Source organism: Orycteropus afer, unplaced genomic scaffold (assembly GCF_000298275.1).
Source record: "Orycteropus afer afer isolate SDZICR_OR568_19922 unplaced genomic scaffold, OryAfe1.0 scaffold00031, whole genome shotgun sequence".
In the NCBI taxonomy this organism is placed as follows: Eukaryota; Metazoa; Chordata; class Mammalia; order Tubulidentata; family Orycteropodidae; genus Orycteropus; species Orycteropus afer.
The window spans coordinates 12,826,009-12,841,343 of NW_006921618.1; the positions used below are offsets into that span (position 1 = coordinate 12,826,009).

The following is a 15,335-nucleotide window of genomic DNA, read 5'->3' on the forward strand; positions in this document are numbered from 1 at the left end:
TAATTCCCTAATACACCCCATAATCTGTGAGCTCTGTGTGGCCACTGCAGTGAATTATCGAACTCAGGAGAGAGGTGGTGGGTGCTTTGTGAGGAACGGTTGGTGAAAGGGCTAGAAGGAGGCAGCGTGTCTGGCCTGGCAGGAATAGGCCTTGGGTTATTGATGGTGACTCTGTCTTCCTTTTGTGGGGTTAGAGGAGGTCAGAACATGTGGCCTCCTTGCCGTTTTTGCACCAAGGTACTACCTCTACAGAGCTCTGGTAGTGTAGTGCCTAAGGCACTTGACTGCTAACCAGAAGGCTGGTGGTCCAAACCCACCAGCCACTCCTTGGAAGGAAGGTTGGGCAATCTACTTCCATAGTGATACCACCTTGGAAACCCAAGGAGGGGTTGCTATGAGTCAGGTCTGACTCAACGGCACATAACAACAACAACACCTTCTTTACGGAAGTAGATGGCCCACCCTTCCCTCCGAGGAGTTATCCCATGTAGATCATTCTTAAAAGAGCACAGTGATCAAGGCAGATGTTCTTTACTTGTTAAACTTGAACTATTGTTTGGTTCAGAGGAAACCTCAGGTATTTTAAGTTTTAAAAATTATCTCAGGGCAACAGTTTCAGGAGTTTATCTAGCCTCCATGGCTCCAGAAAGTCTAGATTCCATGATAATTTGAAATTCTGTTCTGCATTTCTCTTCCAGGGTCTTTTTGATGTATGTTGTTGATTCAAGTGTCCCTAGAGGTGGCTAGAGAATGGTGGCACCCCTGATAACCACAGGGAGGATGGAAGGGCATGAGATGTAGGCGGGAGCGAGTATAGCGTACAGGTGTGCCTGCTTTGCTGAGAACCCCTATGCCAAACTTGGCCCAAGCATCACCTCCTGCAGGAAGTAATCCAGAGCCTATGGCCAAACAGAGAAGCCTCTCACTACACCCCCATCATGAAGCAGTTACTCTTGTATTAAATGGTTGAGAGATGCCTTTCTGTCATTCAGTTGTGAAGCAGAAAATGGAGCTTACCCCTCTGGGGTGGTACAGCACATGTATTGCTTCAAGGGCATGGCTACATTACCTGCATCCCCTTGGCTGAGTGCCCCTGTGCAGGGGACAGTCTGTACAACTATAAGCAGTGACCTCAGTTGTTGGAACTCATTGTCTATCTCCACCAGACAGTGGGGGATGAGAGAGTAAGAATCATGTTTGGAATGTTGAACTCTAAGTACATGAGTCTCTGCCTCACTGGGCGAGAGAAAACACTGGGCTTTTAAAAAATCTAGACGCCTGGGCTCTACTCTTAGATCTCTGCCTTCAGAGGTCTGATGAAGGGTCTGGGCCTTCATATTTTGAAAAACTGCTTAGCTAGTGTCTGGTCCATAAGAGAAGCCAGCAGGTGTTTGGAAGCTGTATTTGTGGAGATACAGCACATCTCTGGAATGAGACACACAGCCTGGGGCCTCTGGGAGGAGAACTGGACACCTCATAGGGAGGGAAATTCACTTCTTATTGATTGGACTTTTGATGTAAAAAATAGTTTGGTGACTGACTGACTGATGGAGTGGAATCAATGAAGTCAGGGACTGCAAACTCCAGGCCTACGGCAGAAACGGGAAGCATCCTGTAAAGGACAGAAGTGGTTGGACCAGAGAGGAATGGAGAGCTGTAAAACACATATCCCGCCTCAAGGGGACAGCAGCCGCCCAGAGCCTGCTGATACAGCCGGATAGGCTATGGATCCACAGTTGCCAGATCTGGCTTTTCAAGATAAGCCTGGAATCAGATTTTCACATTAAATTGCCAACTAATTAAAAAATTTAAAACACCCATGAATAAATCAACATGCTGGCAGACAGACTCTGGCTGTAGGCTACCTGGCTTGGGAGGATGCCTTAAAGAGTAGACACCTCAGAGGCCAGTCTGCACAGCCATCTTTTGCTTCTAGAAAATTGAGTCAACTTCCTATGGGGTGCACACAGGACCACAGGAGTTACCCACTCATTCATAATTATTTCATTCAGCACACATTCATTAATCTCCCATCATGTGCCAGGCATGGGACTGGAGTCCAGTGGAGCATGTTCCATATGCAATCTTGCTCTCAAGAACCCTGGCATCTAACGGGTGAGACAGATGATAATAATATCAACTGTGATAAAGTGATAACGTGAAGAGGTGGGGGTTAAAAATTCAGGTGTGACTTCTGACTTCACAACTTGCTAGTTATGTCTTCTTAGGCAAATCATCTAATCTAATCTTCAATTGCCTCATTTCGCAAACTTTGTGAAATGGGCATGATACTCTCATAAAGTTGTTCTTAGGCTTCACTGAGATAATGCAAGTAACTATTAGCTGGTGGTACAGTGGGTAAAGCCTTCAGCTGTGAACCAAAACCTTGGTCGTTCAAACCCAGCAGCTGCTCTGGGAGAAAGCTGAGGCAGTCTGCTTCTGGGAAGATTTACAGCCTTGGAAACCCTGTGGGCTCTTCCTGCAAGTGATCTGAGGTGATCTTGCAAAATGGTTCACTATTCACTTGACCCAGAAAACCCCACAAAATCGTGCAAATCAAGAGGTTCAAATCTTCAGGTCCATTTTAAGAACAGCCGTGAAACTGCCCAGGCTGTCAACCGTATGCATATCTGAAAAGCTACCAAGTCTTTGAAATATGTCACTTTGCAGAGGCAATATATGCCATTCCTTTGTTACAACTGTGGAGTGGATAGGTATGCTTAGGCCAAACACTGGGGTTGGACACAGGGTTGGCGGCCCAAAAAGAGTGCTGAAGTTTTGCTATACATGCTTAAAAGTGCACAAAGTAATGCTGAACTTCAGGGTTTAGGTGTAGATGTTCTAGCCACTGAGCACATCCAGGCGAACAAAGCCCCCAAGATGGCCATCACACAGAGCTCATGGTCGGATTAACTTGTACATGAGCGCTCCCTGCCACACTGAGGTGATCCTGACTGAACAGGAACAAATTGTCCCTAAACCAGAAGAGGAGGTTGCACAAAAGAAAAAGACATCCCAGAAGAAACCGAAGAAACAGAAACTTATGGCTCAGGAGTAAATTTAGCATAAAATAAAACACAAATAAAAAGAAAAGAAACCCTCTGGGGCAGCTCTGCTCTGTCCTATGGCGTTGCGATGAGTTGGAATTGACTCAATGGCAGTGGGTGTGGTTATTTTGGTCAGCTACTCTTAAGCACCGAGAAGATCCCTAGCTGGTGCAAACAGCTTGCACTCAACTATCAAGCCACTGGTGTCATCAGGGGCATGGGGGGACATGCAGATCACACCTGGTGACACTCTGAGAGAAGGGACATCAAAGTAACTGTGTACAAAATTTTTGTGCAGTTTCAGCAGAAATTTATTATTTTTTAAATAAAAATATCCCTGTAGTTGTTGTTGTTGTTATGTGCCGTCGAGTCGGCCCCGACTCATAGCGACCCCTCCTTGGGTTTCCGAGGCAGTATCACTACGGAAGTAGATTGCCCAACCTTCCTTCCGAGGAGTGGCTGGTGGGTTTGAACCGCCAGCCTTCTGGTTAGCAGTCAAGTGCCTTAGCCACTATGCAAATTCTATGTTGATTTACCTTTTGAACTTTCCAATGCCTTCTGGTCAGAGTTGTCATTTTCACCCAGTCACAGTGACCTTCTGAATCACATGTGTGGTTTTGTCCTCAAGTGCTGTAATCACATGCTGCTGTTTTTCCTGCTGCCAGTGTTTTACAGTTGCTGATTTTATCAGTTTTTCTGGTGTTTCAGCTATGATAGTGTGGTAAGTAGTATTTGTAAATTTGTTGTATTAATAACTTTTTTTGAGAATGAAGGACTAAAGGAAAAGGAGAAAAATAAAATGTCTTCCATTCAGTTACTAATAATGTTGTAATTCAATGTAGAAAGATTTTACAAAACTATTTGTTGTTAATACTCATATAATCTTAGAAATATTACATTTAAGCAATTTACTACTATATTTTTCAAACCCACCAGCCACTCCTCGGAAGGAAGGTTGGGCAAACTACTTCCATAGTGATATCGCCTCGGAGACCCAAGGAGGGGTCGTGATGAGTTGGGTCCAACTTGATGGCACATAACAACAACTACTATATTTATCACATTATTCTATGATTAAAATTGTTAATTAACATTACTAAGGATTATGTATGGCCTGGCATGGAGGTGGTACATGGAGGGGTGAAACCATGAGTTACCACACTAGGTGACACCAACCCTTGTGTATGTACCAACATAAAGGTTGCTGGTTCAAACACCCAGTGGCACAATGGAAGAAAGGCCTGGCAATCTGTTTCTGTAGATTATAGCCAAGAAAATGCTATAGTGCCATTCTAATCTGCACACGTAGGGTTGCCGTGAGTCGCAACTGACTCTATGGCAATAGCTTTGGCTTGTTTTTGATTAAGTACTGAAAGCTGTGAGAGCACGTAAGAGGGGAATCTAGGCTTAGCTTGGGGAGCTACCACCAATCTTCTCCCCATCCCAGCAAATACTGGGGCTTTTTGTCAGTCAGGGGAGTAAGAGGTCTCGGGGGTCAGAAGCCAGGCCCGGAAGCTGTTTGCAGTTGCAGAGGCTCTCTCCTTTCAACCATCATTCTGCTGAGATGGCAGTGATGGGCCGGCTGACTAATTTCCCCCATTTCTTCTTCCTCTGGATCCATTTCAGCAGCCAAGGCTGGTGGGGTCTCTGGAGCTAAGGGCAGCAAATCCCCTATAGGATCCTCTCTTCCATCAGTTCATCCCACCTCTGCCTCTACTGCCTATTCCTTGGTGGCTTTGTTCACCAACCACTACCACCTCTCCCTGGGAAAAAGCCAGGCCTTTCCAGCTCCCAGCCAGAGCCCCTCCACCTGAAGCTGAAGTATTTTGGGCCTCATCAATTCCTACAACAGATTTCTTTAAGTGGATGCATGAGAAATCAGAAAGCCTCCTCGGGCTTTGTACACACAGAGTATCAGCTGGCAGAAGCCTCAGCTACAGGGTCACTTTTGGACCTTCCATTTGACCTGGGCTAAGAGGGAGGAGGCAGACGGCGGGAGACTGAGGGCTTGGTTCACCAACAAGGTTTCTGGGTCCCGGAAGTTTAGTTCAGTGGGAGACTCCTCAGTGTCCAAGGCATAGTCCTTCATCTCAAAGTGTCTCCAATCTAACCAGGTAGAGAAGACCCAGAATCATAAGACCTTAGAAAGAGGACTTCCAGGACACCTAATCCAACCTCTCACAAAGGGATGAGTTCCTCTATAAGGAACCGGGCCATCATGTCATCTTAACTGTGGGAATGCTGAATAATTGAGGAGCAATGCTTAACAGTGATGATCCCAACTGGATTAACTCAAACCAAAACTCATGCCATCACGTTGATTCCGACTCATAGCGACCCCCTTTGGGTTTCCAAGGTGGTATATCTTTACAGAAGTAGATTGCCCAGTCTTCCTTCCAGAGTAGTTGGTGGGTTTGAACCAACTTTCTGGTTAGCATTCAAATGCCTTAGGTCCTCCTACGCCACCAGAATTCCTTGCTGGATTATCAGTGAGGCTTATTATGGTTATCTGGGAGCACAGATTTCCACGAGGTGCTAAAACATCACTGGAAATTGAAACTCCCCTCCAGAATAATAATAAATGAAGTAGAAAGAACACGTTTATGAAGAGGGTAAGGGATGACACCTCTACCCAACAGCATGCCGAAATAACAGATGGTCACTAATGCCTTTTTAAAAAGGGTGGCACTGGCTGAATTTAGGGCTTCAACTTGTTTGAAGAGTCTGGTGTGCAGGTTTGGGACAGAGAATTGTTTAGAACAATAGAGGAGACACTGAACTGCCAGAGCAGTCGTCTTCCCTATGCAGGGCCTGGAGTAAGACTGCCTGGGTTAGAACCAACTAGCTTAGACTTTGGGCAAATTACAGAACCTCTCTAAACCTGTTCTCTCTCTGTAACATGGAGATGATGATCCCACCTACCTCATGTGTTGGTCCTGGACCTAAAAGTGCTCAATAAACAGTAGTTCTAATCAGTGATGTCATCATTTCCCCAGTCAACTATGGTATCGCTTATTTCTTCTCCCATTTCTCACATTCAACAGCTTTAGTTGGACTACAGTTTTAGTTCTCCAGTGCAGTGTCCAGCACATCTGTCCCTCCAAAGCACAACGCTCTCCTCTGGCTCAGGCCATCACCACCTCAGCCCTGTCTGCTCCAACAGTCTCCCACTGTGGTCTCTAGCATTTTTTCCAGCCAATCTACCACACACTTGCCTTCATTTTCCCTTCCTTAAAATGGCTTCATTCACCAGCCACCCCAACCAAAAGTCTTCTAAAGGTCTCCACTGCTTAGGATAAAGGAAATGGAGAGGGGACTTTTATTACAGAGCCTCCCATGAGTAACTATGGGGGGTCCTCCATGCATGCTGCAATCTCACATATATTCGTGCTTGGGAACCCAACTCTCGGACAGAGGTTCTCTAACCTCTTTCCTTCCTGAGTAAGCACATGATGTTCTGGGACCCAATTTCACGTTCTTTTCATCCTTGGCATATAGCCCTTTGTAAGCCCATTAAAGAGGCTTGTTAAATGTTGACTTAAGGACCTCCTGCAGTCCTCACAGGAGCTCTGGTGGTGCAGTGGTTAAAGCATTCAGCTGTTAGCCAAAACGTCTGCAGTTGGAACCCACCAGCTGCTCCATGGGAGAAATATGAGGCAATCTGCTTCTGGAAAGATTTACACCCTTAGAGACCCTATGGGGCAGTTTGACTCTGTCCTACAGGGTCACTATGAGTCATAATTGTCTCAGTGGAAGCAGATTTGGTTTGGTTTAAGGTGTAGCCCTCAAACCTTTTTTCTAATGGGGCCAATCAATCGTGGAAAAGCCTGAAGAAGGGACAAGCCTCATTTCCACTCAAAACAAAGGTAATGGAGTTTCTGTTCCTTGGTGACAGTCCCCAGGCCTTTCAAAACTTGCCTATGACAGAAGCACTCCCAGGAGGGTGGCCAGAACACCTAAGCCTGTGAAAGCACGCAAATGGACACTCACCAGAAGCTCAGGGCTACCCCCCATTCCTCCCTCCCTCCAAGTTGTACGCAAAGAATTTTGGAGTAGAAATTACTTAAGGGAACTAGCCCAATCTTCTCATTTTACCTATGAGAAAAGTGAGGCCCTGGACCAAGTGCTTCTCCAAAGATCAGAGATTAAACACAAAGGGCTTCTGATTTTGTGGGTTAAGATGCATCTCCTTCATGGGGCTGGTTGTAACTGGGGAGTCCTACCTCAGGCCCATTTTGACCCTTTCCTGCTTCTTCCTGAACTATTCCGTTCCCTAACCAGCACCTCCACACACACACTGAAAAATCAAACCAGTTGACATCAAGTCAGTTCCGACTCACGGGACAGAACCGCCCTCCACAGGGTTTTCCGGGCTGTGACCTTTCTGAAGCAGATCACCAGGCTTTCTTCCAAAGCACTGCTGGGCATGTTTGAACCAACTCCCTTTCTTTAGCTCCCAGTTCCTCTTTCCCTACATGTCCTACATAAGTGTACTGCCATCTATAGGCCACCTAGTGTCATTACCATAAATTTCTCTTAAGATCATCTTTACTATGTATTCAGAACTGGTGTTCTGAAGATTACCAGTAGGTACCATCTCACCACGTGTATCTCTAACATCTACCCTGTGTCAGAGACCGAGGGTCCCAGGATGAAAAATGTCCAGTCTCTACACACAAACCTTCATCTTGTCCTATTGCCTGGACCTTTTGTTTATTCTAAACAATATTCATCTTATTTCTATTTGACCTACATGGCCATACTGTTTAACTTAAGCTTTTTCAGAACTCCTACAATTATCTTGGTCTAAATAAATTTAGAAGTCATTTCAAGACACACAAAAGCTGCATAATTATTTCCAACTCTAGAGGATAAACAAATCACTTACTAGCCTCTGTTGAAAATAGTAGTCATTATTTACTGTATTTATAGTGCTAAATACAGACCAGACACTGCCCTAAGTGCTTGCTCGTTCTCTCCACACACACACACACACACACACACACACATGCACCCCAAATGCACTTATTACTAATGATGTAGGCTATTATCATCCTCATAAACAATCTTCACTAAACCCCAAACCAGCTAAAGGCAGAGCTGCAGGGGAGGATCAGCACTGTGCAGACCCCACTGCACAATCAGCAGCCACCATGCAAGCACCGACAGTGCTTGGCTGCCGAGAGCTTTCACAGATGTCTAAGAAGCAGACGATCTTCTATAATTAAGGCTATTTCCCAAATAGCAGAGGAAAGCTGCCAAAGGCTTTCCCTAAACCTAGACGCAATGCTCTGACAAGGGTGAATATTAGAGTCTCTATATAAATTGAAGTAACTGCCAACTTTAATCGCCCAAGTCAAATGCTACTCTGGAAAATAAGCTTTCTTTTAATGATTCTAAAGGAGCTGCTAGAGCAGCACAGGAAGTTTTATTAATATTTTGATTCTTAAGTCACAGCTTCTGTGACAGGGACATACTAGGATGAACCTATTATCAACTTGTAACAAAAAGCAAATGAATCGTCAAATATCTGTAAGGAAGATCTTGAGATTTCCTCTAAACTGTTTTTCAGAAACACCATTTGTACCTTTATCTGCTTTTTAACAGGGACACGGGAACAAAAAAATGCTTGTTTGCAAACAAACATCTGAAAGAATATAGTAACAGCTGATCTGGGCCAAGGCATCAAAACAAAGTGATGATTGTGGAAGAAGACAATGCAAACAACTCTGGAGGCAAGAAACTCGAGGGCTGAGAATTTGCAGCAATGTGTATGCTGGGTATTTCCACCAGCCCAGAGGCTCCAACTAAAACAAATACAGATCAGGAGGGTCTCTATAGCTTGGTAATTACCTGAACAGAAAGAAGTCACTGCCACCAACAGCACTGTGCAGCTTTATTAACCATTCAAGTACAGTAGCATCTGGTAAAATTGGGACAGAACTGGGATTTCAATGTGAACAGATATTCAGTACCTAACAATTTTGAAAGAAGCCACTACATACTCTTTTCACAAACATGTTTCCACAGAGCCAATACAGTACTAGCCATTAACCCAGTACACCAGGTGTACTGAAGTAGAAAAGATGCAACAAGAAAAATAGCTACATTAGAAAGACTTCAACACTTTAGAAAAAGAGTAAAACACTTTCAGTTTCTCCCCTTTAGCCCCTAAAACAACATCATACAGTCTGGATCTACCTATACAGTCCTACATCAGCTTCTAGAATATTTGTCAGGAGGGAAAAAATAAAATGACACTGGCCAGTACAGTCTTTGGATATTTAGGAAGGGGAGGGGGAGAAAGTCAGTTCTCAGAACAAATTAGTCAGCTTCAGTCTCATCAGCAGGATCTTTGGATTCTTTGTTCTTCCGCACTTCTTCAACGTGCTTGTCCTGTAAAGAAAACGTACATAAGTATAATCAAATAAAAACGCCTGCCAAGTGACGGCCCTTTAGAAGAGGCCCGACAAAGCCTCGGAACATAGCTACTCGAGCCCATTGGGAATCACATAATTAGAATTCTAAGACATCTTCAAGGCCCCTGGGTCACCTGTTGAACCTAACGACTAAACTTTCCACTACTGCTCTTTCAAGGAACACAAAACTGTATTAGAAATTATTGAATATTCCCATTTTATTTTAAAATAAGACCCTCTCATTTTAAGTGTCAAACCCGCAACTGATAAAAAGACACCAACATCTTTTATCAAGGGAATTAGTTCAAGCCACTTCACCGACCTTGAAGCCCTTAACCTCTCTATAAAGCAAGGATGGAAAGCCAACCTTTTCTCGCAAACGCTCAAGTTTGGCAGCCATTTGTGCCTCTCGGTTCTCTTTGTTGGCTTCCATTTTGTGGGTCAGTTTCTCTTCTGCCATTTTACTGAAGTTGTTGTTCTCTTCTATGGCTTTCTGAAGCACTTCTTTCTCGTGCTCTCGTTTCTCAGCAAGCTGCTTCAAGACCTCAGCTTCATGGGACTGGGAAAAGAGTTTGTAACAGGCTAGGTACGGTCTCTGAAGTGTACTTAGCATTAGTTAAAATTACAACAGGAATTATTTATTGGGGGTGCTGAAAAGAGGTAGAAAATAAAGTCCCTTTAAATAATTCTTAAGCCAGGACTTGAATTATTCCTGTCATAAAATACTGTGAAAATCAATTCTCTTCTAGTGTTTGTATTTACTTTGAAAAACTGTCCACAGATATTTACTATTCAATGGTATCAAAATGATTTGAGTGACAGGCACTTAGGAATAGAGCTTTAGCATAAATAATTTTAGTACGTAATTTCAAAGGCTACCAAAAGAAATGTAGGTATTTAAAAAAAAAAAAAAAAAGCCATATTGATTGAAAAAAAGAAACAACTTACATGAATGATAAAAAATTTAAGACTAAAGCCTTCAGATTACTATTTAAGTACCAGTGGGAGTTTTTCCACAGAAAGGCTTGTTAGCTTTTATCTAGTGAAGATGCACCAACTTCCAGTGCATTGGCACTCTGGTACCACGGTGTGCCTCCTTCAACAGAGACTCAGAATAGATTGTTACTAAACAGATTCAGACGTGTTTGGAAGCATTGAATTCCAGGATAACTACAACAGAGCATCTGCTACAACTGCCATTGGTTCTCTTAATTCTCTTCCACAAAATCCTAGTCATGATAAGAGTTCCACGATATTTAGCCAATTATTATGTATAGCACAGGCTAATGCCAACATGGCCAAAGCTAATTCCTAAACAAAAGTCCCCTCTGTCTAGCCTGTGGTTACATCTCTTCATCATATGCTATGAACTCAAACTATACAGGAGAGCAAGCAGGAGACAATGTGCCAGTATAAACACTGCCATTCTTACTGAGGATTAGTGTCGATGGTGGGTCGGTGCATATCACACAATATATGGCACTGAAAGGTACACTTGCTACCTTGCTACGGTAGCTTAAAAAGGGGCCTATATATGTGTAAAGAGTTCTGGTGGCATAGTGCCTGAGGCATATGACTGCTAACCAGGAGGCTGGTGGTTCAAACCCACCAGCCACTTCTCAGAAGGAAGATGGGGCAATCTACTTCCGTAGTGATACTGCCTCGGAAACCCAAGGAGGGGTCGCTATGAGTTGATATCGACTCCATGGCAGCGAGTGAGTGATAGAGGTATATGGAGTGCCTAGGTGGTGCAATTAATAAACATGGCTGCTAACCAAAAGGGTGGAGGTGCAAATCCACCCAGAGGCACTTTAGAAGGAAAGCCTGGCAATTTAGTTTTGAAAATCAGCCAATGAAATCCCTATGGGACAGCTCTACTGATACAGATGAGTCTCAGACAGCAACTGGTTATACATGCGTGTATGTCTGTGTGTGTGTGTGTGCATGAGAGCCTAGTGAAATGTACTAAACTTCAAATCTTAGTTGTGTGGTCTCAGGCAGGTCACTTACCCTTTTCTCCTCAACTTTTAATCAGGGTTGTTAGGAAGAGGATCTAACTGATAAATTTAGGTAACGTTCTTAGTCAATATAAGGAAATACATCAAAATGTTAACAGTAGTTATTTCTGGGAAGTAGGATTATGAATACATTTAATTTCCTATTTATAACTTGCTGTTTCTCAATTTTCCCACAACAAGCACATTATATTTATTGATCTTCTGCTGAATTTTTCTTAAAACTGGCTAATTGTTTAGAAAAAACTGCCACAATACTAGTTAAACAACATAATCGCATTATTAGCAATTTAAAATGTTTATTGGATAACCCTAAAAAAATTAAACAAAAACCATGAAGGCACAAGGAACCAAAAGGAAAAGGAAATCATCCTGCCAACATTTATTCTATTTTTTACACAGAAAGCATGAGCAGCATGAGTTCTGGTTTAAGAAAGATCTGGGCTTTAATGCTGGTTCCAACATACTAGTTGGATGACTGGGAAAATGAGGTCACATTCAATCATGAGACTGTTTTGTAGTCTCTGTACCCTAGCCAACATCCACCTTGCAGGGTCCCCGTGTTAAAAGAGAAAAGTGTCAATAAAGGAGCTGCTACTTAATAGAAGTTCAATAAATAATGGCTGGTATTTTTTTTCCAGCATCAGCATACGTAATTTTCATACAGTTATAATCATAGTGAAAGGTCAGCAGTTTGAACCTAAAAGCTGCTCCAAAGGAGAAAGATGGAATAGTCTGCTTCTGTAAAGATTTGTAGCCTTGGAAACCTTATGTGGCAGCTGTACTCTGTCCTACAGGGTCACTATGAGTTGAAACAGAGTTGACAGCAATGGGTTTGGTTTTTTGGTTTTGGAGCTACAATTCCATTTTTGTCCTGTGTGGAGATAAAAGCGATTTGCTATATTACATTAATAAATAACCTGTTTTCTCTGAATTGTGATGTTTACCTTGCGTCTTTCTTCTGCAGCTTCTAATTTCTTCTGAATTTCCTCCAGGGAAAGATCCTTCTTCTTTGGAGGAGAAAGGGGGAATTCTGGGACAGATTCTTTTGAACGAGGGCTGAGTATCAGCTCAAAGGCTTGGCCTGAGGCCCGCTTCTCCAGTTCTTTCACCTGGATATCTGGAGTTGACCATATTTATAATGCATTCAGAAAAACGGGCTTCTCTTATTCTATTAATTGTTCTATAATTTTCTAAAAACCAAATCAAATTAATGAATAGAATTAGGGCTGCAGCTGCGTTAGCAGGCAAGACATTATTATCTGAAGACCATTTCCCAGAAAAACAAAGCTCAGCATTTTTAGATTAATAATTATCATTCTGTGACATCGGTATTTAACAATCACTTTCACATATAAACAAAAGGAATTCTTGTGCAAAACTCCAGTTTTGCTTTAGCCCAAGCCAAGTAAGTCTAAGAATGAAAAAATTACATGTTGTCAATACATACATACATACCCGTCTTGGGTTTTTTCTTTTCTACTCTCCTACTCATAAAATAGGTTTTTGGATAAGATCAAAACACAAGTGCCAAACTAAAGGTTTTAAAACCTGAGCCATCTGCTATTCTAAAACTGTAAGCCCGTCACAATTTTAGCTTTTCCAAATATATTACCTACCAGAAGAAGCCATGGTGAATAGAAGACAAGAGACTGGCAGTGTATTCTATGCAATCCACTGGTAAGGAAAGCCCTGAAAATGGTTTTCAAAAGTATGCCATCAATTTCTTTGCATTTCTATGTGTCATCAATACAAAGGAACCTCAAATCACATCCACATAAATCAATGTCAGAAAAATCACTACCATGGAATTAAATACAACATCATTAACCAGAAAAGAAAATCATCAGGATCTATAAAATACTGAAACATATTTGGAAATCTGAACAATGTTTTTTTCTAACATTGGTTGAAAAAAAGCAAGTTAGCTGAGCTTATGAATTCATAAAACAACTCCTGGATTTTTAAAATTAGACGAGGTTAAGCCACAAGGTTAAAAGATTTTTTCCAATAAACTCTGAAAATTTTTTTCCAAATAGTGAGAAAATAATCCAGACTCAACATGTAACAGTGAGACCGGAGCCATCTTAACACCGTCTACAATTCATTGTGCAAATGAAATACCCACCCTTGCTTTGTCTGTCTGCCATAGTGTAAAACAAAACGCCCAAGCTAATATTAACCAATAATGTTCGACTTCTATTGTTTGTAGGGTTTAAAGTCCTTACCCAACAGCAGGCAGTAATTAATTAGCTTTATAAACCTTTAGGTTTTAGGTTATATTTGAAAAACCCCACATCCCTTGTTAATTTTTTTTATGGACAGGATTCTTATGGATTTCAGGCTTGCGCCAAAATGGTAAGAATATAGGTTCTCAACTGCTTGAGATTAAAATCTGGGCAGAGAAATCGTCAAACGGGTAAAGCAGTAGACGCACCACCTGCCCCAGGATGGGCGTGGCCCTGGTCCGGGCGAGGAAAAACGGGCAAGCCACCCCCAGCCAATCAGAACGTGCCCTGAGCTCAGGCGCCTGACCCCACCCCCTTCCTCCCCGCGCCTTTTCGAATCTCCCCGAACTCTCTGCACCCCGGAGCGCGCGCGCGTGGGAAGGGGAGGGATGGGAGGAGCTAACGGTCCTATCCAGGCAACTCCGCCCTTCCAGGGCTCGCCCCCGCGATGACGCCCCCCCTCAACTCCCGCCAAAACCACCTCTGGGGCGCCCCCGCCGCAGCTCAACGGGAGTAGCGGGCCCGGGACGACCCCTCCCTCGGAGCAGCCTCCTTACTTCCTTCTGTCGTCCCCACCCCCAAACTGTCCATACTCAAGCTGTCCACGCCCCCCACCGCGAGGCCAGGAGTGCTCTCTTAGCCCCCAAGGCGCGGCCTCTCAGTCATGGAAAGAGAGTGACGACGGCTACGGGGTACGGGCTCAGTCCTAGCCACCCGCAACCTGGCCCTAAAGCCTTCTCCCTGGGGGCCACTCCGCCCCTTCAGACAAAGGGGTCCCCGGAGAGACCGCACCCACAGAGACCGAGGAGACGACGAGGGCCCACGCCCCCTATTGTCTCCTCAACAGCACCCCACGGCTGCCGCCCTGAGCTCGTCTAGCTGGCCGCGCCCCCAGGGAACCAGGACAAAGCCGATGCTCCGCCCGAGCCACACACAAAGCGCAGCGACCCCCGCCCGTTAAGCCCTCTTGGGCCTGAGGCCCCGCCTGCTGCCCTCCAGCATGGGGCCGCTGTCAAGGCCCGGACCCTCCTGCCAGCTCCGTCCCTAGCGCTGCCCTCGCCTTTCCTCCTCCTGAGAGCCCAGGACCCACCTGCTCGGTCCGAGCCGCCTGGCCACACTCTGAACACCAGCAGACCCGGGCGCGCACAAAAGCGCCAAACAGCGGCACGTGACCTCCCCACAGGACTCTGCATTGGCTGAGAGGAGCGGCACGTGCCGGCCCCTCCCAAGTACAACCCAAGTGGGGCCCCGCCCCCTGGGACCCCGGAGCACCTCGGGAAATGTAGTTCAGGCTGAGGGGGGCTGGAAGACAATGCGAGGGGTGGGGGCTGCTTGGTGGGGGGGGTGTCTCCCCAGGTATGAACAAAGGGTTAGGGCTGTTGGTTTCGCTCTGGAAGAGGGCGTTGCCATGGCCCTAGACTGGGTCCGAACTAGCTCTCCCATCCCTAGGAAAAGGGCAGGACGGGGCGGGGCGGGGGGATTGTCTTCCTACCTTTCAGATGGGGGCAGCCTGGACTCCGCCTCTGTAGAGCCACGTGCTTTGCATTGCCCCAAGGGCTATACTTGGACAGTAGTCCTCCCTCTGGCTCCCCACCCCGCCACTGCTTAAGACTCCCGAGCCCTTGT

General features: G+C 44.7%; 1 protein-coding gene and 1 pseudogene across 1 annotated transcript; one reads left to right on the plus strand and one right to left on the minus strand.

The window, feature by feature from the left end:
- Window positions 1-2,508: 2,508 nt before the first annotated feature.
- On the plus strand, window positions 2,509-3,058 carry LOC103192716 (annotated as a pseudogene).
- A 6,313-nt stretch (window positions 3,059-9,371) lies between these two features.
- On the minus strand, window positions 9,372-13,190 carry STMN1 (stathmin 1). The gene is made up of 4 exons (XM_007935754.2): window positions 13,101-13,190; window positions 12,429-12,601; window positions 9,834-10,025; window positions 9,372-9,443 (listed from the first exon to the last, which is right to left on the minus strand). Exons 1-4 carry the CDS (start codon window positions 13,111-13,113, stop codon window positions 9,372-9,374), a joined length of 450 nt encoding a protein of 149 aa, XP_007933945.1. The 5' UTR covers window positions 13,114-13,190.
- Between the last annotated feature and the right edge of the window lie 2,145 nt (window positions 13,191-15,335).